Below are 25,064 nucleotides of genomic sequence, written 5' to 3' on the forward strand. Positions count from 1 at the left end.
GATTCCACAGACCATTTTAAAAATACAGTGTCTGCACACAATCAAAGACAAAGAAAGAGGTGCATTACAAGATAAGGTAACATGAATAGGAAATAGCAGAAACAATAAAATGTAGAAATAGACCCACAGATGCTTCAGATGTTCAAATTATTAAGCATGAACTTTAAAATAACTATGCTTATTATATTTAAAGAGATAAGAGATAATATTTTAAAATGTTGGAGAGGGTTAGAAACCATAAAAAGTGACAAAACAGATTTGGAAAATAATCCAATAGAAATGTTCACTCTGACAAACCCAAAACCAAAATTAAGAATTTAGGGTTTAGCTGAAGATCGAGCTGAAGAGAGAGTTAAATAACTAGAAGATAGGTTAGTAGAAAATACCAAAATGAAATACGAAAGAGGTGCTGGGACAACTGGACATCAGCATACACAGAAATGAATTTATATATAGACTTTATACCCTTCGTAATATTTAATTCAAAGTGGATCATAGACCTAAATATAAAATGCAAAATTATAAAGCTTATAGAAGTTAACATACGAGAAATCTAAGAGATCTTGGGGTTGCTGATGACCATTTAGGTTCAGCACCTAAAGTGTGACCTGTAAAAATAAAATTGATTAGTGGGACTTCGTTAAAAGACACACTGCTGTAACAGCACTCTAAAGAGAATGAAAAGGGGTGCCTGGGTGTCTCGGTTGGGTGGCTGACTTCGGCTCAGGTCATAATCTCACGGTCTGTGAGTTCAAGCCCTGCGTTGGGCTCTGTGCTGACAGCTCAGAGCCTGGAGCCTGTTTCAGATTCTGTGTCTCCCTCTCTCTGACCCTCCCCCGTTCATGCTCTGTCTCTCTCTGTCTCAAAAATAAATAAACGTTAAAAAAAAAAAATTAAAGAGAATGAAAAGAAAGCCATAGACTGGGAGGAAATATTTGCAAAACACATCTGCTAAAGGACTCTTACCCCCACCTAAAAAATGTGTGTGTGTGTGTGTGTGTGTGTGTGTGTGTGTGTGTGTATAAAGCTCTTAAATTTCAACAGTAAGAAAATGAACTACCCAATTAAAAGAAGGGCAAAAGACCTGAACAGACATTTCACCAAAAAAGATACACAAATGGCAAACACGGACATGAAAAATGCTTCACATCATATGTCATTAGGGAATTGAACATTAAAACAACAATGAGATGCCACTGCATACCTATAAGAATGACTAAAATCCAGAGATCTGACAATCCCAAAGCTGATAAGGAGAGCCCTAGGAATTGTCATCCATTGCTGATGAGAATGAAAAGTGGTATAGCCACTTTGGAAGACCAAAGTGTGGAAGTTTATCACAGTGCTAAACATATTCTTATCATGTAGCTGTGGAATCCTGCTTCTAGGGATTTACTAAGATGAGCTGAAAACTTCTACCTATACAAAAACTACTCATGAATGTTTACAGCAACTTCATTTATAATTGCCAACAACTGGAAGCAACCAGGATGTTCTTCGGTAAGTAAATGGAAAAACAAACTGTGGTATGTCCATACAACGCAATACTGTATGAATTACCAAGCCACGGGAAAACATGGGGGAACCGTAAATGCATAGTGCTAAGTGAAAGAAGCCAATCTGAAAAGGCCACATGCTGTATGATTCCAACTACATGACATTCTGGAAAAGGCAAAACTACAGACATTAAAAATGTGTGGTGTACCTGAGACAGTACCCATAGCTCATGGCAGCTCCAGAGTGACTGTTGAATGAATGAGGAAAGGAAGGAAGGAAGGGAGGGAGGGAGGGAGGGAGGGAGGGAGGGAGGAAGGAAGGAAGGAAGGAAGGAAGGAAGGAAGGAAGGAAGGAAGGAAGGAAGGAAGATCTATTGGAGCAGAACGACACCCACTAGTTTAGCAGAAAAAAGGTGCAAGTGATGGACAGAGCCACTTTGCCAGAGACACTTTGCCAACTGTCTGCCCTGATTCCATTCTCAAGAAGATCCAAATGCCTGGCCACTCTGTCATCTTGTTGCTTCTTTCCGACTTGACCTCAAAGTGTGCATTAGATCTTGCAAAGCTCACCAGCAGCATGGATTCTCTTGTCATTAATTTGTGTTCTAAGAATTTTTTTGTGTGTGTGTGTGTTGTCTGTTTGGGCAGTTGTTGAAATTTCATCTAATGATGTGATGATGGTGAATAATGGTAATCACCCACCTGCAACAATGCACTGCTTCTATTATGTGTAAGAATTTTGTGCATTTTATTAAGAAATGTTTGGAGGTAGGAGTGCTGATTAGGAGAAGGCAGAGGCTATCATTTTGAATATTTGGTTGAGTTAGCACTATTCCTCCCCATCGTTATACAGGAAAGGTCTCGTATTCTTTATATTCTTAGAATGCTATTTCCATTGTTACTATTAATAGTAGGTATCTTTAACTCAGTTCTTGTAATATGCCAGATTCACTTAAAATCCAAATTAAAATTCACTGAAAACTTGGTTGCCTTCAAAGAGAAAAAAAAAAAAATCCATGATTGTCAAGGGGAGCAGGAGGAGAGAAGGGATGAATAGGTGAGGCACAGGATTTTAGGGCAATGAAATAATTTTTTATAATACTATAATGGTGGGTATATGACATTTATGCATTTATCAAAACTCATAGAACTGTATAGCTCAAAAGAGAGAATCCAAATGTAAACTATGGAGGTTACTTATTAATACTGTATCAGTATTGGTTCATCAACTATAATAAGTGTAACACACTAACCCAGTTATTAATAGGTGAAACCATTGGGGGTTTACCCAAGCAGAGAGAGTATATGGGAACTCTGCACCATCTGCTCAGTTTTTCTGTACACCTTAAAATTGTCTTAAAAAATAGTGTAGGGAGCCATGAGTGGCTCAGTAGATTGGGTGTCAGATTTCAGCTCAAGTCATGATCTCACAGTTCATGGGTTCAAGCCCTGCATCAAGCCCTGCACTGACAGCACAGAGCTTGCTTGGGATTCTCTCTCTCTCTCTTTCTCTCTCTCTCTGCCTCTCCCCCCCCCCCCGGCCTCTCCCCCACTTGCACTCTGTCTTTAGAAATAAGTAAACTTAAAAAAATTATTTTAAATAGCCCATTATTATGAAAAAATAAATGTAATCACCACATCAACAGAATAAAAAAGAAAAACCATACGATCATCTCAGTAGATGCAGAAAAAGAGCATTTGACAAAATTCAACATTTATTTACAAACTTGAAGCAAGCTAGAGGGACACAGAATCCTCCTTAATGTGGTAAACAGCATCCATTGAAAATATACAGCTGTCATCATACTTAGTGGTGAAAGATTCACCACTTTCCACCTAAGATAGGCAATAAGGCAAGGATATTGCTTTAGCCACTTCCATTTAGCATTGACTGGAGGTCCTCGCCAGTGTAATAAGGCAAGAAAAAGAAATAAAAGATACTTAGATTGGGAAGGAGGAAGCAAAAGCATCTTTATTTTTTTTCTTTATTTTTTTAAAATTTTATTTTTTATTTTTAAAAATTTACATCCAAATTAGCATATGGTGCAACAATGATTTCAGGAGTAGATTCCTTACTGCCCCTTACCCATTTAGCCCATTCCCCCCCCACACCTCCTCCAGTAACCCTCAGTTTGTTCTCCTTATTTATGAGTCTCTTCTGTTTTGTTCCCCTCCCTGTTTATATATATATATATATATATATATATATATATATAGTGTGTGTGTGTTTTAATATTATTTTTGTTTCCCTTCCCTTATGTTCATCTGTTTTGTCTCTTAAAGTCCTCATATGTATGAAGTCATACGATTTTTGTCTTTCTTTAACTAATTTCACTTAGCATAATACCCTCCAGTCCAGTTCCATCCACATAGTTGCAAATGGCAAGATTTCATTCTTTTTGACTGCCGAGTAATACTCCATTTTGTATATATACTACATTTTCTTTATCCGTTCATCCATTGATGGACATTTGGGCTCTTTCCATACTTTGGCTATTGTTGATAGTGTTGCTGTAAACATGGGAGTTAATGTGTCCCTTCGAAACAGCACAGCTGTATCCCATGGATAAATGCCTAATAGGGCAATTGCTGGGTCATAGGGTAGTTCTATTTTTAGTTTTTTGAGGAACCTCCATACTGTTTTCCAGAGTGGCTGCACCAGCTTGCATTCCCAAAAAGCATCTTTATTTGTAGCCATTATGGTCACCTACTTGGAAAACATTAAGAAACCTCCAAACAACCTCCTAGGACTTACAAATGGCAAGGTGGCAGGGAAAAGGTCAAAATACAAATTGTATTTTTCTATTCTAGCAATGAGCAATTAGAAAAAAATTTAACAAATCCAGTAATTTATAAGTGTTAAAAACATTACATACTTAGGTATCTACTTAATGAAAAATGCACAAGACCTTTTTATTAAAACCCCACATATATATAGTCATTTGATTGTAGATGGATGTGCCAAGAGATAGAGCAAAGAGTATCAGCTGTGTTCACATAATGATAAGGCACAGAGTCGGACCAACAGTACATGAAGGGGAGGAGTCTTGGGTGACATCCTGGAAGGCCTTGATGCCAGGGTTGGCCCTTGTGCCTTCCGTGTCTCTCTGCTGCCTATTTTGAACAAAGCAGGGGCATAGTTGAGGCTCTGTTTTGGTAGATTAATGTCAAAGCAGAGCATAGAATAAATTGGGTTTGGTGAGTTGGGAAGGGGCTGGAGGTGGTATTTTGATATTCAATAAAATGTGCGAGAAAAGAGGTGATAAGGGTCTGCACTGAAGCAGTGCCAGGACACTGGAGAAGAGGAAGGGGAAAATTATCAAGACGTTGTAGAAATAGACCATCCAGATAGGGGCACTTGTACCCCAATGTTTCTAGCAGCACTCTCAACAACAGCCAAATTATGGAAAGAGCCTAAATGTCCATCAACTGATGCATGGATAAAGAAATTGTGGTTTATATACACAATGGAGTACTACGTGGCAATGAGAAAGAATGAAATATGGCCTTTTGTAGCAACGTGGATGGAACTGGAGAGTGTAATGCTAAGTGAAATAAGCCACACAGAGAAAGACAGATACCATATGTTTTCACTCTTATGTGGATCCTGAGAAACTTAACAGGAACCCATGGGGGAGGGGAAGGAAAAAAAAAAAAAAAGAGGTTAGAGTGGGAGAGAGCCAAAGCATAAGAGACTCTTAAAAACTGAGAACAAACTGAGGGTTGATGGGGGGTGGGAGGGAGGGGAGGGTGGGTGATGGGTATTGAGGAGGGCACCTTTTGGGATGAGCACTGGGTGTTGTATGGAAACCAATTTGTCAATAAATTTCATATATATATAAAAAAAATAAAACAGAAACAAAAAAAACAAAAACAAAAAAATAAATAAAAACTGAGAACAAACTGAGGGCTGATGGGGGGTGGGAGGGAGGGGAGGGTGGGTGATGGGTATTGAGGAGGGCACCTTTTGGGATGAGCACTGGGTGTTGTATGGAAACCAATTTGACAATAAATTTCATATATTGAAAAAAAATTAAAAAATAAAAATAATTTGCATGTCAAAAAATAAATAAATAAAATATTAATTGCCTCACAAAAAAAAAAAAAAAAGAAATAGAGCATCCAGGACTTGGGTGCTGAAAGCTTATAGAAGACAATATAACAGAGTCAGAGAGGACTATGGAATTTGAAACCAAACGACTGAAAATCCAGCAGGGACACAAGAAGAAAGGGCTGCTTTGGTGCCAGGACAAGTTGACAGGTTCGGTTTTAGAGTGGGTTAAATTGGCAATGATGGCAAAGCATCTGCTATCAATGCCTTGCAAGGTGTCCAAGGTTTGTAGTCTCTGCCCTAGAAAGGTCAGGTAGATTCTTGTGTAGAGGAGATAGGAGGTGGAAGGAAGGAGTGTCTATGAAGTTGTCAAGGAAGAGAGGATTAAGAGAAACAGAAGACAGAGAATCGAGGCTAGCACCTTGGAACTCATCCTGCTCTGGTGAATGGAGAGAGGAGGAAGAACCAGTAAGTATTAAGAAAGGAGACCAGACGCTCACGTGTGACCCTGCTGGTGGGGGTGGCATTTAGGATACTTAGACACTTGCTCTTTCCGAATTAGATCTCTTTTGTTTTTAGAAGTTATTTTTTCTACGGTCGCCTGGGTGGCTCATTTGGTTAAGCATCCAACTATTGGTTTCAGCTCAGGTCACGATCTCACAGTTTATGAGTTTGATCCCCACATCAGGCTCTGCACTGACAGCTCGGAGCTTGCTTGAGATTCTCTCTCTCTGCCCCTCCTGGGCTCCCTCCCCCTGCCCCTTTCAAAATAAATAAGTAAACTTAAAACAACTTATCTTTTCTAGTGTTAAGGCAAGGAAAAGATGAAGATATTTCTCTGGTTGACTTTTAAAAAGTTAGATCAAATTTTTTTTTTTATATATAGCGTGTGAATATAGCATGTTAGGACGGTAAGGGAAATTATTTATATTTGTATAAATTGTCTTGTGCTGTGATTTGGATTTTTCTCTTTGGCTAGTGTTACATTTTGTAAGGGTGTACTCCTGGACAGAGAGACATTTATTTCAGTGTAGGCCAAAGCACATACCTCTTAATCTCGCCAGTAGCTCTTATGCGATGTTTATAGGAGTGTGTCCTGTTTCCCTTAAAAAGAAAAGTAAGCTTTTAGGCAAACATGGAGATACTTGCTGTATGCCTCCTCGTTAGTTAAAACAAAAACCAAAATGGTTCTGTCTCATAATTTTCAGGGTTGAGGTAAGAGTGTTTTTCCTTATCAGTGGGACTAGTTTTTTTTTTTTTTAATTTTTTTTTAGCATTTATTTATTATTGAGAGAGAGAGAGAGAGAGAGAGGCACATAGAGCATGAGCAGGAGAGAGGTAGAGAGAGGAGGAGACACAGAATCCGAAACAGGCTCCAGGCCCTGAGCTGTCAGCACAGAGCTCGACGCGGGGCTCGAATCCACACACCATGAGATCATGACCTGCGCCAACGTCGGTCGCCCAACCGACTGAGCCACCCAGGCGCCCCTCAGTAGGACTCATTTTGAGTCTAAGGCTTTTGTTTCAGGGGTGTTAATCGCCTGTTTGTTCAGCCACCTTCTCGTAAACTTTGGATTTTGGCAGGAGGTGGTACAGAGGGAGAGAAGACACACACGTGTAGAGAATCACTATCTAATTATGCCCTCACACACGCTCTGTCGTGGGAGAACAGAAAAATGTCCTCAGTCACAGTAGCTTTGCCTTCAGAAAGGAACTGGTTCTGGTTCCCCCTGTTGGCCCTCAGAAGGTCTGGCACGTTCTGGGAACTTCCCTTCCTGCGCTTCGTCATATCTGGCACAAGTGTCTTTCCTTTGGAGCTACATTGAAGCGCACAGAAAAACAAGTGAATTCTTCTTCCTCTTCCTGTTTTCTCCTCTCTGTCAGTGTTTATGGAACAACTTCCATGTGCCACAATGTGCACTGTACAGCTGGGGGAGGTTTCTGAACTCAGACCATTCAAACCCTCCTCTTCAAAGAGGAGATGAAGCCTAAGGGAATGGATTTGGCCAGAACCATCCAGGGACAGAGCTTGGCCCCAGCCCTAGGCTTTCTGGTCTCCTGTACTTTCTGTTAGAACACATGGTTAGTGTAAAGCAGGTTTTCTATTTGTTGGGTTTTACGGAGCAAAGACAGCAGGAAGCAGTAGGAAGGAAAAGTCGGGCGAGGATGTAAATCTGCAACATCACTTTCTTTAGACTCATCTCCTTTTCTTTTTTTAAATTTTTTTGTTAAACCTTTATTTATTTTCGAGACAGAGAGAGACAGAGCATGAACGGGGGAGGGGCAGAGAGAGAGGGAGACACAGAATCGGAAACAGGCTCCAGGCTCTGAGCCATCAGCCCAGAGCCCGACGCGGGGCTCGAACTCACAGACCGCGAGATCGTGACGTGGCTGAAGTCGGACACTTAACCGACTGCGCCACCCAGGCGCCCCATAGACTCATCTCCTTTTCCACTCAGTTTGCTTTTTTTTCTCTCTCTGAACTCTAGATCATTATGTTTAACATCTCATAAATTAGTGTATGATTTATTTGGATATTTGGTGATGTTAATTAAACTCACCTTAAATTGTTTGTTTGTTTGTTTTTTTTAATTTTATCTTCAAGTGTGTTCAGGACCAGGTGTGCTTAGGAACTTAAAGCTGTTTGATCCCTCTTATATTTCCATAAGTTTGTTGGCAAAGTCATGAGCGGATGAAAATGACATCATATAGCGGGCTCTATCCATTACAGAGTCATACCAAAACCCTGACTGTGCAAAATTTGCTCGTGAAAAAGGGAGGGGGCAGTCTTCCCATAGAGACAGTTTGCCGTCTCAAGTGTGGTTTAACTGTTTTCACAGTCTGTGACCTGCCATCAATTTCTGTTGCCTCGACCACTTCACCTTGTGCATTTCTTGAAAGCTAAATGTTGGCCTCTGAGAGAGGAATTCTAAACCGATGCTGTGCAGTCTAGCAACTGTGTAGCCACACGTGACTTTCCAGCGTGTGCTGTGTGGCTGCACAGGACTGAGATGTGTTGCAAACACAAAATGCACATCAGACATGAAAGATTTAGTATGAGAAAAAAAATACATAAGGTAAATATTTGGGATATATCAGGTTAAATAAAAATATTAACATTTGTTTTTATCTATTTTATTTTATTTTTAGCATTTATTTATTTTTTTTAAAATTTTTTTTTTTTTTTCAACGTTTATTTATTTTTGGGACAGAGAGAGACAGAGCATGAACGGGGGAGGGGCAGAGAGAGAGGGAGACACAGAATCGGAAACAGGCTCCAGGCTCTGAGCCATCAGCCCAGAGCCTGACGCGGGGCTCGAACTCACGGACCGCGAGATCGTGACCTGGCTGAAGTCGGACGCTTAACCGACTGCGCCACCCAGGCGCCCCAGCATTTATTTATTTTTGAGAGAGTGTGCGTGGGAGAGGGGCAGAGAAAGAGAGGGAGACACAGAATTGGAAGCAGGCTCCAGGCTCCGAGCTGTCAGCACAGAGCCCGACGCAGGGCTCGAACCCATGAACCGTGAGACCATGACCTGAGCCAAAGTTGGACACTTAACCGACTGAGCCACCCAGGCACCCCTCTTTTTATTTTTTAATGTGTGCATGAAGACATTTTCAACTACATAGGTAGCTCACGTTATCTCTGTCGGACGGCGATGTTTGCGGCCAAACACATGGCTGAGGCTGGACATCTTTTCAGCATCCATCCACCCTGAAGAAGCACCACAGCCAACCCTCACATTTCTGCCTTCATGTCTGGGTCCACGAGTGTTTCAGCTGCACGAGCTCCGTGGCAGCATAGTGCCCCTGCTCTGTGTTTTTCCCAGGAATCATCTTTTTCTTACCCATTCAGAAGTCATTTATTAGACAAGTATTAACGGAGAACATTTGTGGAAAGTCTTGCATGAGGAGGTTGTGGGGTTCAAGAGGCGATTAAACTTGTGGCCCCTGCCCTCTGGAAATCATAACACGGAAAGGAAGTTTCAACCTGTCAGCCCTGTAGGTAACAAAAGAGAGATGATGAACATCATTGGCTCTTCCAGAGTTTTTTTGTCTTCCGAGGAAGAAAGGCTCGAGGAGGGTATTCACGTACGGGTGTGGTTTTCAAAAGGCGTGGGATCCAAGAGGTATTTGAGGAACAGAAACAAAGTAATGGCTGTTAAGGGAAAATTGTTTCTCTAGTCACAGCACTGATCCAATGTGTGGGATTTCCACAATAAGTGATTCTCTAATTCTGTTTGGATACCCACAGGATATCCTACAAGTTAATTCAGCTTTGACACTGACTGCCTGCCCAGAGTCAGCCCAGACTGCACAGGTTCAGGGCGGGGGGCTCAGTCCCAGAAGACCACCCTCACTTCAGGCCCTATAGTCAGGGGGCCCCCAGGTTACCAGTACTCCCATCTGACTTTGCTACAAATCACAGCCTCCCAAGACACTGCCTCAGGTTCAGTAATTTGCTAGAATGGCTTTCAAAACCCAGGGGAACGTTTACTTGGGTTTACTGGCTTATCATAAAGGGTACGGTTGAACAGCCAGATAAAGAGGTGTGCAGGGCAAGGTCTGGAAATGTCCCAAGCACAGGAGTTGGAATGTCATTTTCTGGTACATGGATGCATTCGCCAAACCTGAAAACTCTGAATCTTATTATTTAGGGATTTTAATGGAGGTTTCATCTCAGCTCCTAACTAATCTCTAGTTCCTCTCCCTTTCCCAGAGAACTGGGGTGGGGGTGGGGCCGTGGGGTTGACAGTTCCAAGCTTCTAGTCGAGGCTTGGTCTTCCTGGCAGCTCACCCCCTTCAAGAAGCCATCCAGGATACCACCACGTGTCGCCTCACTTAGAGCAACAGAGGATCCTGTCACTAGGCGAATTCCAGGGGATTTAGGAGATCTGTGTCGGGAACTAGGGATGAAAACCAAGAATATATTTATTACTATATCACAAGTGCCGTGGGAAGGTGTAAACTCGGCGTAGATTGTAGAGTACGGGAAATAGAAGTTGCGTATTAAAAACTAGGAAAGCAGGTAGCTCATAGAGGGCTTGGGAGTCTGTGTCATTCTGGCCGGCTATGCAGAATCATTTAAGATTTTTGTATCAACAGGTTATATGGGGGGGCCTGGATGGCTCGGTCAGTTAGGCATCCGACTTCTGCTCAGGTCATGATCTCACGGTTCATGAGTTCCAGCCCCACATCAGGCTCTGTGCTGACAGCTCGGATCCTGGAGCCTGATTCAGATTCTGTGTCTCTCTTTCTCCGCCCCCTGTCCCCCACTTGCACACACATATTCTCTCTCTCAAAAAACAAAAACAAAAACATTAAAAAAAGTTATATGGTGGGTGGGGCGCCTGGGTGGCTCACCTGACTCTTGATTTCGGCTCAGGTCATGATCTCGTGGTCATGAGATCGAGTCCCATGTCAGGCTGTGTGCTGGGCATGGAATCTGCTTAAGATTCTCTCTTTCCACCTCTGTACTTACCCAATCTGCCTGAGGGTGCGCTCGCTCTCTCTCTCTCTCTCTCTCTCTCTCTCTCCTAAAAAACAATATCATCAGAGGCATGCAAATCAAAACCACAATGAGATACCACCTCACACCTGTCAGAATGGATAAAATCTTTTGATAATAGAAAAACAAAAAAGTGTTGGCAAGGAGAAAAAGGAACCTTTTTGCACTGTTGGTGGGAATGCAAACTGGTGTAGCCACTCTGGAAAACCAAGTGTGGAGGTTCCTCAAAGAAAGAAAAATAGAGCAACCATATGATCCAGTGATTCAACTACTGGATATTTACCCAAAGAATAAAAAAATATATATATTAATTCAAAGGGATATATGCATCCTATATTTATTGCAGCATTATTTATAATGGTCAAATTATGAGATCAGTCCAAGTGTCCATTGATAGATGAATGCATAAGGAAGATGTGGTATGTATATGTGTGTATCTATCTATATAGAGAGAGATGACGGAATATTACTCAGCCATAAAAACAATGAAATCTTGCCATTGTCAATGACAGGGATGAATCTAGAGAGTATAATACTAAGTGAAATAAGTCAGTCAGAGAAAGACAGATACCATATGTGGCATTTAAGAAACAAATGAACAAAACAGAGACAAACCCAGAACCAGGCTTAACTGTAGAGAGCAAATTGATGGTCACCAGAGGGGAGGTGGGTGGGGGGATGGGTGAGAAAGGTGAAGGTGATTGAGAGTGCACTCACTGTGATGAGCGCTGAGTGATGTGTGGGATTGCCAAGTCATTATATTGTACTCTTAATACTAATAAAACATGATGTCAACAGCACTGGAATTAAAGAAAGCTTTTTAAAAGTCACATGATCAGAGCACGCATGAAATTAATCTGGCTGCAAGACGTAGGGTAAATTATGAGTGTAGAATATCAGGTGAGAGCAATCGAGATTCACTTTATAATAACCACTTTGTGCGTCCATCAGCTTATGCGTGATGCAGTGGTAACTCTCCAGTCACTACTCAGTGGCTTGAGACCACTGAGGTTTATTTCTTAGATGCTCTATGTCAGCTGAGGTCAGCTGTGGCCCTGCACCGTGTGGCTTCGATCTGGGCGCCCATCTAGAGGAGCAGTCCTTATCTAGGATGTGCTATTACTTCGGCAGAGAGAAAAAGAAGAGAACCAGGCAGTGGCCTCTTACCTGGCTCTGAACTGGCAACATCTCTGTCCACGTTTAATTGGCGGAAGCAAGTCACATGGCCAAGCCTGATGTCAGTAAGTCAGGGATTATATTCCTCCTCCCAGAGCACTGCAGTCACATCAGGCAGGGATGTGTAATCCCCTTTCAGGGAGGACAGTGACGAATCTGGAACAGTAATACAATCCATTACACTTTGTCATCCTAAGTCACATTTGTTAAAAAGCAAAACAAAACAAAAACAAAAACAACAAGAAAAACCTCCCAAGAAACAACAGAATCCTCAGAATCATGCTGGTGTACATTTCTGAATTGAAACTTCTATAGGCTCTCTGCCTGTCTCCTCTTTCCTTCTCTCGGACTTTGTTCAGAGGCAGATGTCCCCACTGTAACCGTGTGCCTCTCTAGATGCCTAGAGATACAGCTGAATGGCTACCAGGTTCATGGACTACAGACCCCATCTCTCTTGCTTTTGGCATCAATCCATCTCCAAAACCTACTGGACCCAGGCAGACTCTCAGGAATCTCTCCCACCTCCCCTACCTCTGGGAGAGTGAACTCTCTGCCAGCCTTCCCAGTGTAATCTGTTTACGATCCCTGGAGTACCTTGGGTTTCCCATCTCTGCTGACCTGGGGACTCAGGGTCCACCCAGCTTCTCTGTGCTGGACCACCACGCCCGGTCCCGCAGGGGTGATCGGCAAAGGAGACGAGATACTGGTCGGGTCTAAACCAGTTCCAGAGATCGCTCATGGCAGGTGGTGCCTCGGTGACTCAAATTCAATCTGAGTTTTATTTGTTTTTTTTTTTTTTTTTTTTTTTTGGTTTTAGTGAGCAACAGCTGTCATTTATTAGACACCATGCAGCACATACACAGATATTTGCAGCTTATCTTCTGGCCTGTTTTTGTTGATGAAGAAATATTCTTGTGTTTGAAAACACCCAAATCACCTTGTGAATATGCTGTTGGTGAAGTTATCCCGGTGGCTAGTTTTTTGTTTTTTTGTTTTTTGGGGGGGTGAAGCAATCAGAGCATGAAAGAACCAGGAGGAAAAAAAAAACACAGGTTGTATATTTGTGACACCCTCACCCCTGCCCCTCACAACCAGTGAGGCAGATTTTAGAACTGAATGATAAAGGGCTTAAACATGAAAAGAATGGAGTATCAGAACGAGTTGGAATTCAGTTAGTACTGCATTGCTCACACACCACTAATTTGTATGTTTGTGGTATAAAACGGGAAGGTCTCCACCCTGTTATAATATCGGTCTGGGACTTGGGAGAGCTCATTCCCGCTTTCAAATTTATTGGAACTCTGGATGTTTTCACTTTCGGTGCCTTTTCCCGCAGGCTGTTGAAATTCACACGCTACCTTCAGTCCTGTATTCCAGGGCGACCCAGCCCAATGACTTCTTCCTTTAACATCTCTCACATTTATTTTCTTCCAATAGTAGCTGGGAGTCTGTCTGCTGAAAGTGACTGGAACTCAAACTGGAGGGAGCGCAAGATAAAGTTATACGAATGACTTTGGGGCATCCTTTACAAGGACAGGAGGTGGCTGGGGTTCAGATGGCAGTCGCCTCTCCTGATTTCCCCATCTCCTGTGCCTGTTCCCATGTGGGTCCCTTCCTTTCTGTCTCTCACTGCTTTCCAGCTGTGCCTGCTTCTTTAGTTCCTGTGGTTAGAAGCATGGCCTCAACATGTCCCAGATTTTTATAGCATCGGTCATTTGAGAGAGACTTGTTTGGCTTCCCTAATTTCAAATCCAAAACTCCCAAAGACATCCACTTTAGGGCCAGTTAACTATGGCCAAGAGATTCTGGACTAAGTGTCCCCCGTGCACACGGGGGCTCTTCCTGCCTTCTTCCTTGAGTAATCGTACGTGGAATATATGATTTGATTTGATTTGATTTGACAGAGTGTGCGTGAGGGGTAGTGGGGGGAGAGAGAGAGAGAGAGAAAGAGAGAAAGAGAAAGAGAATTTCAAGCAGGCTCCATGCTCTGTGTGGAGCCCAATGCGGGACTTGATCCCGTGACCATGAGATCAGGACCTAAGCCAAAATCAAGAGTCAGGCACTCAACTGGCTGGGCCACCCAGGGGCCCTTGAATAAATGATTTTGCATGCCACATAAGAACATGGCGGTAGCTCCCGGGAACCACGTGGCTGGTGTGGGAGTTAGCACAATTGTCCAAAGGAAAGATGCTATTTCTAGAATAAATAAGGTATGGGTTTCTGAGCAAAAAAAAAAAAAGTGATTTTTCACTACAGCTTCCCTCCATCTGTGCCGAGGCTGATAATTAAAAACTTTTACCTTCTTCATAACGCTTTGCTAATTGACCTCTTTGTTGCTCGTCTTACACCCATTTGGTCCATCTTCCACACAGTTGCCCCGGTGATCATTCAGAGTAAGAACGAAGCCCTGTCATCCGCCCGCGAGCTTCTCAGTAAGGAGCATGAAGTGTCCCGTGGTCTGCCCCGCCCCCCCCCCCCCCCCCAGTTCTCCCCTCCTCCTTCCCCTGCCCACTACTCTTGCAAACAACTCCAGTGGCCCTTGCTTCCTTTTCTTCTGTTGCTTGCCAGGTTCCCCCTTTCCCTGGAGCTCCTTTCCTATTTGTCTTCTTCATGATCATTTGTCAAACTTCAGCCCAAGCTTTACCTTCTCTAGAAACATTTCTGGAGGCTCGCTCCTCCACCCCCAGCCCCACCAGGTCACTGTTCGATCTTCCTATGTCTGCACCGCCTTCTAGAGCTCACGCTCTTTCCTTCTCTTGGTTACTTCCCTCTATTAGAGAGTGAGGGCTTTACAAGTGGGGGGCTCTTGTTTCTGTCCTGACCGGCTCAGCAGATGCTTACGACAAAGACAGGCCAGTTCTTTGACGAGCCGCTTCTCCGCGCACCCATAGAAATTCAGTGGTGTAGAGTGGCACTTGCCCACAGCTTAGCCGTTTCCTACGACAGAGCGTGAATTCCCCGAGACCAGGGGCATTGCCTCATCAGCCCGTTGGTGCACAGCAGACGCTGCTGGCTTGCGTTGAGTCTTTATGCAAAATCTGGCTTTGACATCTTCCCAGTCAGTCAGGCAATATTGACTGTGTGACTCAAGACGTCGTCTGGTGTGCACATCTAGGCATAGATAAAGAAAATGATTAATCTCTGCAAAAAGGGAACCGTTACTCGACAGCATTTTAATGGGAAAGTAGTGTCTGCTGGTAGAAGTCACCAGTAATAGGGGTGACCATCATGGTACTTCTTGATGCACAGGAGCAGATATGCTCTCATGCAGGGCTTGAGTGGGTGCTGGCAAAGCCGCTTTTGCAAACAGCGGTTGGAGATGGTTCTGGGCATCAGACAGGCTTCAATGACCAACTTTCCTTTCCGCTTCAGGCCAGCTTCTTCAAGATGAACGACATCTAACTCTTTTTTTTTTATGACTCTTCACATCTCTGACTTAGGAGAAAGAAATGAAGGGGAAGAGTGTCAAAACTTGACACTAAAAGGAAGATTCCGACATGACCCGAACTGTCTAGGGCTTTAATTTGGGGAGAGGTCTGACTCAGTTCTCATAACGGTGTGGTGAAATGCGAACAGATTTGGCACTTGTCTTTCAGGTTAACTGGGGTCTTTGAACTTGACAAAATTGAACATTGGCAAGCCAGTACTTCTAAAGCTAGAGAAATGGGGGTTTGTGAAGAGATCTCAGGCGCAGTTTCAAAGTTAGGTAGTTGCCACAACAGACTGTTAATGGCAGCTGGGGCTGCAGATGTGAACAGTGGATTGATTGTGCAAAGAGAGGAGGGAAACACACTTCTTCGTGCAAAGGAAAGCTCGTCCGCATGGAGTGTTCTTTTCCCCCAAGGGAAGCCCTTTAGATTCTGGATTTGGGAGGTAGCAAGTAGTGTGCTTTGCATTGATGCTTTTGTTAACAGAACTCAAGAAACTATAGCAACTCTTCCGCTGATGGCCGTTGGGGATCTTTGTTGCCTTTTCACTTTGCTTTCTTAATTTGATTAAGCGAATCGAGCTATCACACCATCTACTACATCTGTACCTGTAGGAAATAAGGAAATGAATCCGCACAGCCCCTGGCTCAGGGGAGGTCGCGGCTCAATGAGACTGTGGAACACCGGACTGTGCATGGTAAATACTAAACACTCCACAAGCGGTAGGGCTACCATCTGGGGAGAGAAGCCGGCTCGTAGATGCCATTAATACTGGTAACAGAGCTGCCGATAGAGAGTCACTGTTTTACACCAGGCATCGTATTGGTAGGTATTTGCTTAAATCCTCACAATCCTAATTGAATGTAAAATATGCACTTATATAGGTAGAGGATGTATTAGAGAGGTACAGCTTTTCACTAAGCCAGCACAGAGGAAGGAGGGTGAGGAAACACTGGAGGAGGTGACCTTTGGACAGGACTTGAAGAACGTGTTGTAGATCACCGGGCAGAGGTGAGGAGAGGAAGATAGCTGCTGAAGGAGGGATTCCCTCACAGGTCTCCATTCTCTTTTCCTCCTTTTGCCTGTGGACTTCCCACTGTGCTTAATATGCCCAGAGGATTCCTTGGTCATGGGTGGAAACTCTCAGAGCTGAAGATCTGGGTAACTCTGGACACAATAGATGACTAGGGGTGTTTGCTCAACTAATGTCTGTAGGGTGACCCTAGTCCTGTTACTTCCACAGTTGAATGAAAACAGAGGCTTTGACAAGGGACCACTGTGGTGTCTCCTAGGGTCACAGTAACCAGTCAGTGTGTGCCATTTTAAGCAGCCATCTACATGAAAACAGATGTACAAGACCATTTAATTAAAAGGTACTTTACCAAGAAGTTGCTTTACAGAGCAAATTCTCAGATTTTTTGTTTGTTTGTTTGGTGGAATTATGGACAAGAAAAACATTAGGAAAACCAAAGTCTTGGCCTCTAAGAATTAGTAATTTAGCAGAACAAAGGGAATCTCTATCACACACATATTACCACCACCCCCACACACAGATAAGAAATTCACAGCAATGAGTATCCTTAAGAGTTTTATAAAGAAGTAACATTTGAGATGTCATTGAAAGATTAAAAAAAATTTTTTTAACGTTTTATTCATTTTTTGAGAGACAGAGACAGAGTGTGAGTGGGGAAGGGCCAGAGAGAGAGGAAGACACAGAATCCGAAGCAGGCTCCAGGCTCCAAGCTGTCAGCACAGAGCCCGATGTGGGACCCGAACCCACAAACCATGAGATCATGACCTGAGCTGAAGTCAGACACTTAACCCACTGAGCCACCCAGGTGCCCCTGAAAGATTGTAATTTGGAGAAATTGAAACAGAGTGGGCTTTCCTCATTGTGTCAGAAATCTGATCTATATGTTTAGAAATATTTGTTTATGTACAATTATCTTGAGATAAGTTGGGGTTCCTCACTTTCTGCCTGAAGAAGGGGCTGTAAGAGGTAAAAATGATTTTGGGGGCGCCTGGGTGCCTCAGTTGGTTAAGCATCCAACTCTTGATTTTCACTCAGGTCATGAAATCACGTTTTATGGGATCGAGCCCTGTGTCAGGCTCTGTGCTGACAGTGCAGAGCGTGTTTGGGATTCTCTCTCTCCCTCTCTCTGCCCCTCCCCAGTTTGTTCATCCCCCCCTCTCAAAAATAAATAAGTGTAAAAGAATGTATTTTAAGTAATTTTGGGAAAAAAATGTCCCTTTTGTCCCAAGGATAATTGTTTTGTTTTGTTATTTTTATCCAGACTGTTTGCAACCAGAGGACAAACAACATGCCTAATACATAATTGAGTTCCCTGTAGTACCTGAAATTGAGAGGGGTGGCAAATAGGTATTTGTGATTGCTGTGGGAATCAAACATCATGCAGTTGGAGAACTTCTCGGTGAATCCACACCAAGGAGGAACGGAAGGTAGTTGCTTTGCATGGACCTGCGTGTTTGGTTTCCATGGGTCAGGAAAATGATGACAGATCATGTTTCTTAGGACGCTGATGCCTTCTGGTTCTTCAAGGACACAGAAGATTCTTGCATTTTTAAAAATTGAATTTTGCTGAAATGCCATCAGAGCTAGAACTTTTAGGTAGGACTGGAGTTTGACTGTGTTGCATCCTGTGCCTGTATCCTGGAACTCCTTTGCCTCGGAATATATACCACTCAGCACATTTGCCTTATTAAAAGCAGCTTGTCGTAACTTTACTAGATGTTCAGTGGTTCACAAAGATGCAAAGCTAACATTTTTAAGAGAGCAATGAAGGTGGAACAGATGTGAACAGCAAGCTGCAGGGAATTAAATGCCAGTATGAGTTTTACAAGTTGCAAAGGAGGAGGAAGGAGTGGGATTCTGAGAAGGTAGAGTAAAGTTTTCTTGGAAACAACAAAGACAATGGCTTTCAGGGTTGGAAACAACTGGACAGCATCTGTCCTCTTGGCTCTTTATCAGATTGAAGGCTCTTGGAAGGTGTGGGTGCTTTCACAAAAAATGCTCACCATGTGGGTTGGCGTTGACAAGACCAGAAATTTACCCTTGGTTTCCAAATTTGATTTATCGTTTTAGTCAGTTGTATGCATCGAGAAGTCCCCCACCCCCACACCGCAGTTACCATGCTAGGGCCTTCGTGATGAATAGAGGAAATAAGCATTCGGGAATTTTATTTCATTTTATTTTTGTTTAACATAATTTATTGTCAAATTGGCTAACATACAGTGTATACAGTGTGCTCTTGGTTTTGGGGGTAGATTCCATGGTTCATCACTTACATACATCACCCAGTGCTCATCCCAACAAGTGCCCTCCTCTATGCCTGTCACCCACTTTTCCCTCTACCAACCCCCATCAACCCTCAGATTGTTCTCTGTATTTAAGAGAGATGGAGGGTTTGCCTCCCTCCATCTCTGTGTGTAACTATTTTTTTCCCCTTCCCCTCCCCCATGGTCTTCTGTTAAGTTTCTCAAGATCCACATATGAGTGAAAACATATGATATCTGTCTTTCTCTGGTTGACTTATTTCATTTAGCATAATACCCTCCAGTTCCATCCACGTTGCTGCAAATGGTATGATTTTATTCTTTCTCATTGCCAAGTAGTATTCCATTGTGTATATAAACCACATCTTCTTTATCCATTCATCAGTTGATAGACATGTAGGCTCTTTCCATAATTTGGCTATTGTTGAAAGCGCTGCTATAAACATAGGGGTACATGTGCCCCTATGAATCAGCACTCCTGTATAAGCATTTGGGAATTTTATTGAAAGGAATTCAAAGTCTTAAGTAACATATTTCTCAAATATATTGTGGTGGCTTTGAAAAACATGATTTTCTTTTTAATTTGAAATGGTCAGTTTTCAAGAAATAGCTCTCAAGAAGATGGTTTTGATATCTCTTTTGAAATGTCAGTAGATTTTGTTTTGTTTTTTAATGTTTACTTATTTTTGAGAGAGGCAGAGAGAGAGTGAGCAGGGTAGGATAGAGAGAGAGGGAGACACAGAATCCGAAGCAGGCTCCAGGCTCTGAGCTGTCAGCACAGAGCCCGACATGGGGCTTGAATTCATGAACCCGGAGATCATGACCTGAGCCGAAATCGAATGCTTAACCAACTGTACCACTAAGATGCCCTGAAATGTCAGTAGATTTTGTATTGGAAAATCAAAAGGACCAAAGGAAATCATGTCCCCTTTTGTTACAAACCTTTTGTGATGAAATTATAATTAAATCTGGCCATGAAAAGAAGGCTAATAGTTTGTGAATAGTTTATTTATAGGATTAAGAAGGTAACAAGGGAAATTTTTGGGCTACATAAAACAAATTAGTTTGAACATCCTTGAAACTGTTTTCGTAACAGTCATAAGAAATAATTGTTTTAGCAACAAATAATTGGTCTAATCTCTGTACAAACTATAAAGTATACATGATGTGGCCATACCTGTTATCCACCTGAGCCACAGCATAATGGTGTCAAAGGGGACCCTGGTGCTCATCTCGGGACCATATTGTATTTTTAACCATTTTTAACCTCAAAAACATGCATATGAAAGTAATAAAATATCCAAAAATATATCTTGCTGTTGAACTTCTGCTTACTCTTACTGGTTCTCACATCTCTTCTGTGTTTGTGTCTGCATTCCAACTCCTGCTTCTGGTATTATGTGTATTTACTGAAAAAATACTCTCTAGAATGGCCACTCTGGATGAGATCCTGACCCAGGTGGTGAGAGGTTCATGAGACATAGTCCCTGTCCACAAGGAGCTCATGGTTTCAAGTGGCAGTAAGACCCACACAGAAGATCTGAGTCATAAAATAGGACCACGTGTGAACTAGTGCCGTGGGATCTACTAAGTGCTGTAGAAGTTCATAGAAGGGATGATTGCTTGTAGCCTGCTTTAAAGAAAAAAATTATAACAAGAATTTTTCTGTCCACTTGCTTTGAGCTTTAGGGAAATCCTTCAGGTGTCTAGGCGTCAATTTTCTTTTTTAAAAAACTTTTTAAATGTTTATTTTTGAAGGAGAGAGAGACAGAGTGTGAGCAGGGGAGGGGCAGAGAGAGAATGGGAGACACAGAATCTGAAGCAGGCTCCAGACTCTGAGCTGTCAGCACAGAGCCCGACATGGGGCTTGAACTCACGAACCCGGAGATCATGACCTGAACCGAGGTCGGACACTTAACCCCAGGCACCCCTGGGTGTCAACTTTCTTTTAAAAAAAAATTTTTTTTAATGTTTATTTATTTTTGAGACAGAGAGAGACAGAGCATGAACGGGGGAGGGTCAGAGAGAGAGGGAGACACTGAGTCTGAAGCAGGCTCCAGGCTCCGAGCTGTCAGCACAGAACCCGACGCGGGGCTCGAACCCACGAACCGCGAGATCATGACCTGAGCCGAAGTCGGACGCTTAACCGACTGAGCCACCCAGGCGCCCCCTTAATGGTAAATATTTGCTAAAATAATAACCTGTACTCCATGACTGGATGGGGGATGGCCATTCTAAATGTCTGTCATCCAAGGTTTTGAAATTCGAGACCTAATTTAGATGAGGGAATTCTATTATTTTTGGCCAGCAAAGAACAGTCACATCCACCAGTACTATCATGGGCCTTTTCTCCTCTGCAGGTTTTTGCTGTTGTTTGTTTGCTTCCTTTTAAACCTCCTCTGCAGGGTTTGAATTTTAGAAGGCAAATGGTTAAAATGAAAATTTTTTTTTATCTTCCTCTTTGTGAGCAAAACCAACTTTATTAACCGCTAGAAATGGAAGTTGGCACAGAATTTGGGATGTTACTGAGAGGTAGACCCTCAAATTTGGGGTGGATTTAATTTAAAAAAATTTTTTTTGAGTGTATATTCATTTTTGAGAGAGCAGAGTGTGAGCTGGGGAGGGGCAGAGAGAGGGGGAGACAAAATCCGAAACAGGCTCCAGGCTCTGAACTGTCAGCACAGAACCCGACGCGGGGCTGGAACTCACTGACCTCGAGATCATGACCTGAGCCGAAGTCAGATACTTAACCAACTGAGCCCCCCCAGGCGCCCCTGGGTAGATTTCATTTTATGTCAAGTCGCATTACACTTCCCTAGCCTTCTTGTCCCATATGCAGAGTAGCAAATGGTTAAAAATAAGTTTGGGTACAAAAAATCAACATATGCGGAATAAATGATTGTTTCCCTGTATTAGAGCAGCTACTAAGAGGAATTCATTGAGACTCTAGAGGAAAATAACGAGGATACATCAAAATTGGAAAACAGCCTCTGTTGGCCATTTAAAGTAAGGAGAGTTGACTTAGGTCAAAAGGAAGGGAAAAATGTCCTGAAAATGGAAGTTAAGTGTTATAAGATGCCATTAAAGGGAGGTTATGGAACCTCCTTTTCTAGAAATGTTTAAAAACAAGACAGATCATCATGTCTCAGGAGAAGTGTTGAAGTTCAGTCCTGCCCAGAGGCAGGAAGATTAACTGGTTTTCTCCTGTGTGGTCTCTCAAGTCATTGGAAGAGCCCTCGAATGTAGTAAATATCCCACACTCTGTTGGCTGAAACTAGTGTTCATTTTAACCTTGGTTACTGTAAGGCCAGAATGAATAGTGTGTATAAGTAACAGAATTGAATTTGGATTTGAGATTGATGGTGTGAGTGTTGTGCATTGTATATGCCTGAATCGGTTGTAAAAGCACGAAAGTGTATGTAGTACTGAAACTCTCAGAGCATAACTTATCTTTTTACGATTTAGAAAGTACCTGCTTTCTTGCAAGGTCTCGGTATCATTAATCACTCAGTAAATTATTACAAATAACCGCTGTGAAAACTCTAGGATACAAGTGTGAATTGGGTATGGTTCCTGCCTTCAAGGAACTTAGTCGACCAGTGGAGATAAACCGTATGCAAGGATCATATACATGATTAATGAAAAACAGATCAGTGGAATCAGAGTTGTGAGAAACCGGATTAAACAGCATTGTAAGATTTCAGAGAGGAGAGATAATTCTTTTGGATTTAAACAATAAATATTTCCTGGAAGAAAAATGTATTGAATTGGGCCTTAAGAAATACAAAGCATTTTGGGGGCAACTGCGTGCTTGAGTGTCCAACTCTTTCAGCTCAGGTCATGATCCCAGGGTCATGGGATTGAGCCCTGAGTTGGGCTCTGCACTGAGCATGGGCCTGCTTGAGATTCTGTCTCTCTCTCTCTCTCTCTCTTGTCTCTTCTCCCTCTCTTTCCCTACCTCTCCTTCACACGTTCTCTCTCTCAAAAAAAAAAAAAAAAAAAAAAACGAAAAAGAAGAAGAAGAAGCATTTTGAAGGGTGTAAATGAAGAGGAGAACAAGGACAGGGGTGGAATTGTTCCTACTGATTCCAAGGTATAGACAAGTTCAGCAGAAGCATAAGGAAGTTAGGGGGCATGGACTGGAAATGCCTCTTTGCAGACAGTCTCAATGCCAGCTCACAGAGTTTGGGTTCTGCTTGTTCAGTGCTTACAATCCCTAGGAAATGATTAAGCATTAAAGGGTTCCTGTCTGTGGGAGGTCTGTAAATTGCTGTTTGGACTGCAGGGGGGGAAAAAGCTGTAGCCAGGAGCCCAGAAAAGTGGCTACTGGGTCCTCTGCGCCAGAGTTTGCTAAGGGGGTATGCTGAGAAACAATAGTGTCAAGGCATGCTCATAGGCATTACTTAAGAAAGGGTCTCTTCACTAAAATTAATTGGAGAAATAAAGTTAAGCAATTAAATGGGTTTCTTTGCTGGATAACTTTTCAGAGCCTTTAATATTGAGAATTGCATTGAGGATCTCAAATAGTGTGAAATTTCCAACACAATTTAATTGTTTTTTCATGGAATATCTCCTAAAATTACTGTTTTTGGATCATGCTTCGGGGAACATTGCCCTGTGCATCTGCTAATGACAGCTGGAACACGAGTGATGGTTATATGCATGGAAGTTGTGATTGGATGAGATTCCAAATGGGAGAAGCATCAGCCTTTCCCGATACATAGTAGTCATTTGGTAACTCTACAGAAATGCACCCAAGAGTGAGTTATCGGTTTGTTAGCAAGACTTGGCCCAAGATGGCATGCTGAAACAGGGAACAGAGTCCAAGGTGGAAATGTGGGGAGTTTGGAGCTTTAGCTACACATGGTGGCATCATGGAAAGCTGGAAGGAAGTGGTTCCAATGCAAGTTGATCACTTGAGAAGCCATGGGAATCTAGCCAATGGCTTTAGCAGATGCAGAAACTGTGGACTTGGGTGAGAAGTCATTGTTTTTTTCTTACTAAATGTATTGTCAATTTTTTTTTTTTTTTTTGTTAAGATATCTGGCTGTTTGCATTCTGGATATTCTGCATATGAATAGCCTATTCATATGCAATGGACTCTAATCCAGTAAGATAACCATCAGTGTAGTCCAAAAGAAACTTTAGGATTAATAAAGCATTAAACCTATAGTGTTTATTCTCTTCATCAGACAGTAATAGGGATCCTCTTCTTCATTGTGAATTCTTTTTTGCAGTTTGATATACTCCTAGAAGTTTACTAATCTTTAATATTTTCTTCTTTCCTTCAGGTATTTGCCTTCGATTATTGCTTTTGGTCCATGGATGAATCTAACACTACAAAATATGCTGGTAAGTTGACTCTCTCTTCACTTGATTTTTGGGTCTCAGGACTCTTCGTCTGTTTTCTTTCCTCTGGAATTCTGTTTTTCCCGTAAAATTCACACTCATTCTTTCCAATTCCAGCATGTGGGCTTTGAAGTCAACAAGGTTTATTTCAGGATCGGACTCTGCCACTAACTTGCTAAGAAGTCATGGGTGTGTTTTGTTTTGTTTTTTAAGCCTCGGGTTTTTCACCTGTGAAGGATGTTAGTATCTTCAGAGGTGTTCCATCAGTTAGAAATAATGGGGAACCACCTCAAGCCAGAGATGCTAGCTGTTGTGATGATCACGTGAAGAAGAGGTTTAATGTGCTGTGTCTTTCCTCGTCGCCAGCACTGTGGGAATTCATCTCTCCACCAATACAAGGAAAGCAGAGATGCTGTTGGTTTCCAGGACCCGCTCACGTCCTGAGTGTTCTTACAGTCATTGGTGATATGAACTCCACGTTCCTCAGGGAAACATGGCCTCCCAGCCTCACATTTTGCTATGTTCTTTCCTTGAGGCATTTCATTCCTAGTCCATCGAACATAGATGACTACTAATTTTTAATTTTTTAACAATGTTTATTTATTTATTTTTGAGAGAGAGAGAGAGAGAGAGAGAGATTGTAAACAGGGGAGGGGCAGAGACAGGGAGAGAGAATCCCAAGCAGGCTCCAACCTATCAGCTCAGAGTCCAGTGTAGAACTCAAACTCATGAGCCATGAGATCATGACCTGAGCTGAAATC

At 42.5% G+C, this 25,064-nt stretch overlaps 1 protein-coding gene across 7 annotated transcripts in view; it reads left to right on the plus strand.

The window, feature by feature from the left end:
- Window positions 1-25,064, plus strand: part of KIF13A (kinesin family member 13A) — a 215,914-nt gene that overhangs the window by 85,350 nt on the left and 105,500 nt on the right. For all 7 annotated transcript variants that reach the window (XM_030314776.1, XM_030314778.1, XM_030314777.1 and 4 more), the window contains exon 4: window positions 24,246-24,306. In XM_030314776.1, coding sequence (XP_030170636.1) covers window positions 24,246-24,306 — 61 coding nt within the window. The remainder of the gene's footprint in view (window positions 1-24,245; window positions 24,307-25,064) is intronic.

The sequence above is a fragment of the Lynx canadensis genome, chromosome B2 (assembly GCF_007474595.2).
Source record: "Lynx canadensis isolate LIC74 chromosome B2, mLynCan4.pri.v2, whole genome shotgun sequence".
NCBI lineage: Eukaryota > Metazoa > Chordata > Mammalia > Carnivora > Felidae > Lynx > Lynx canadensis.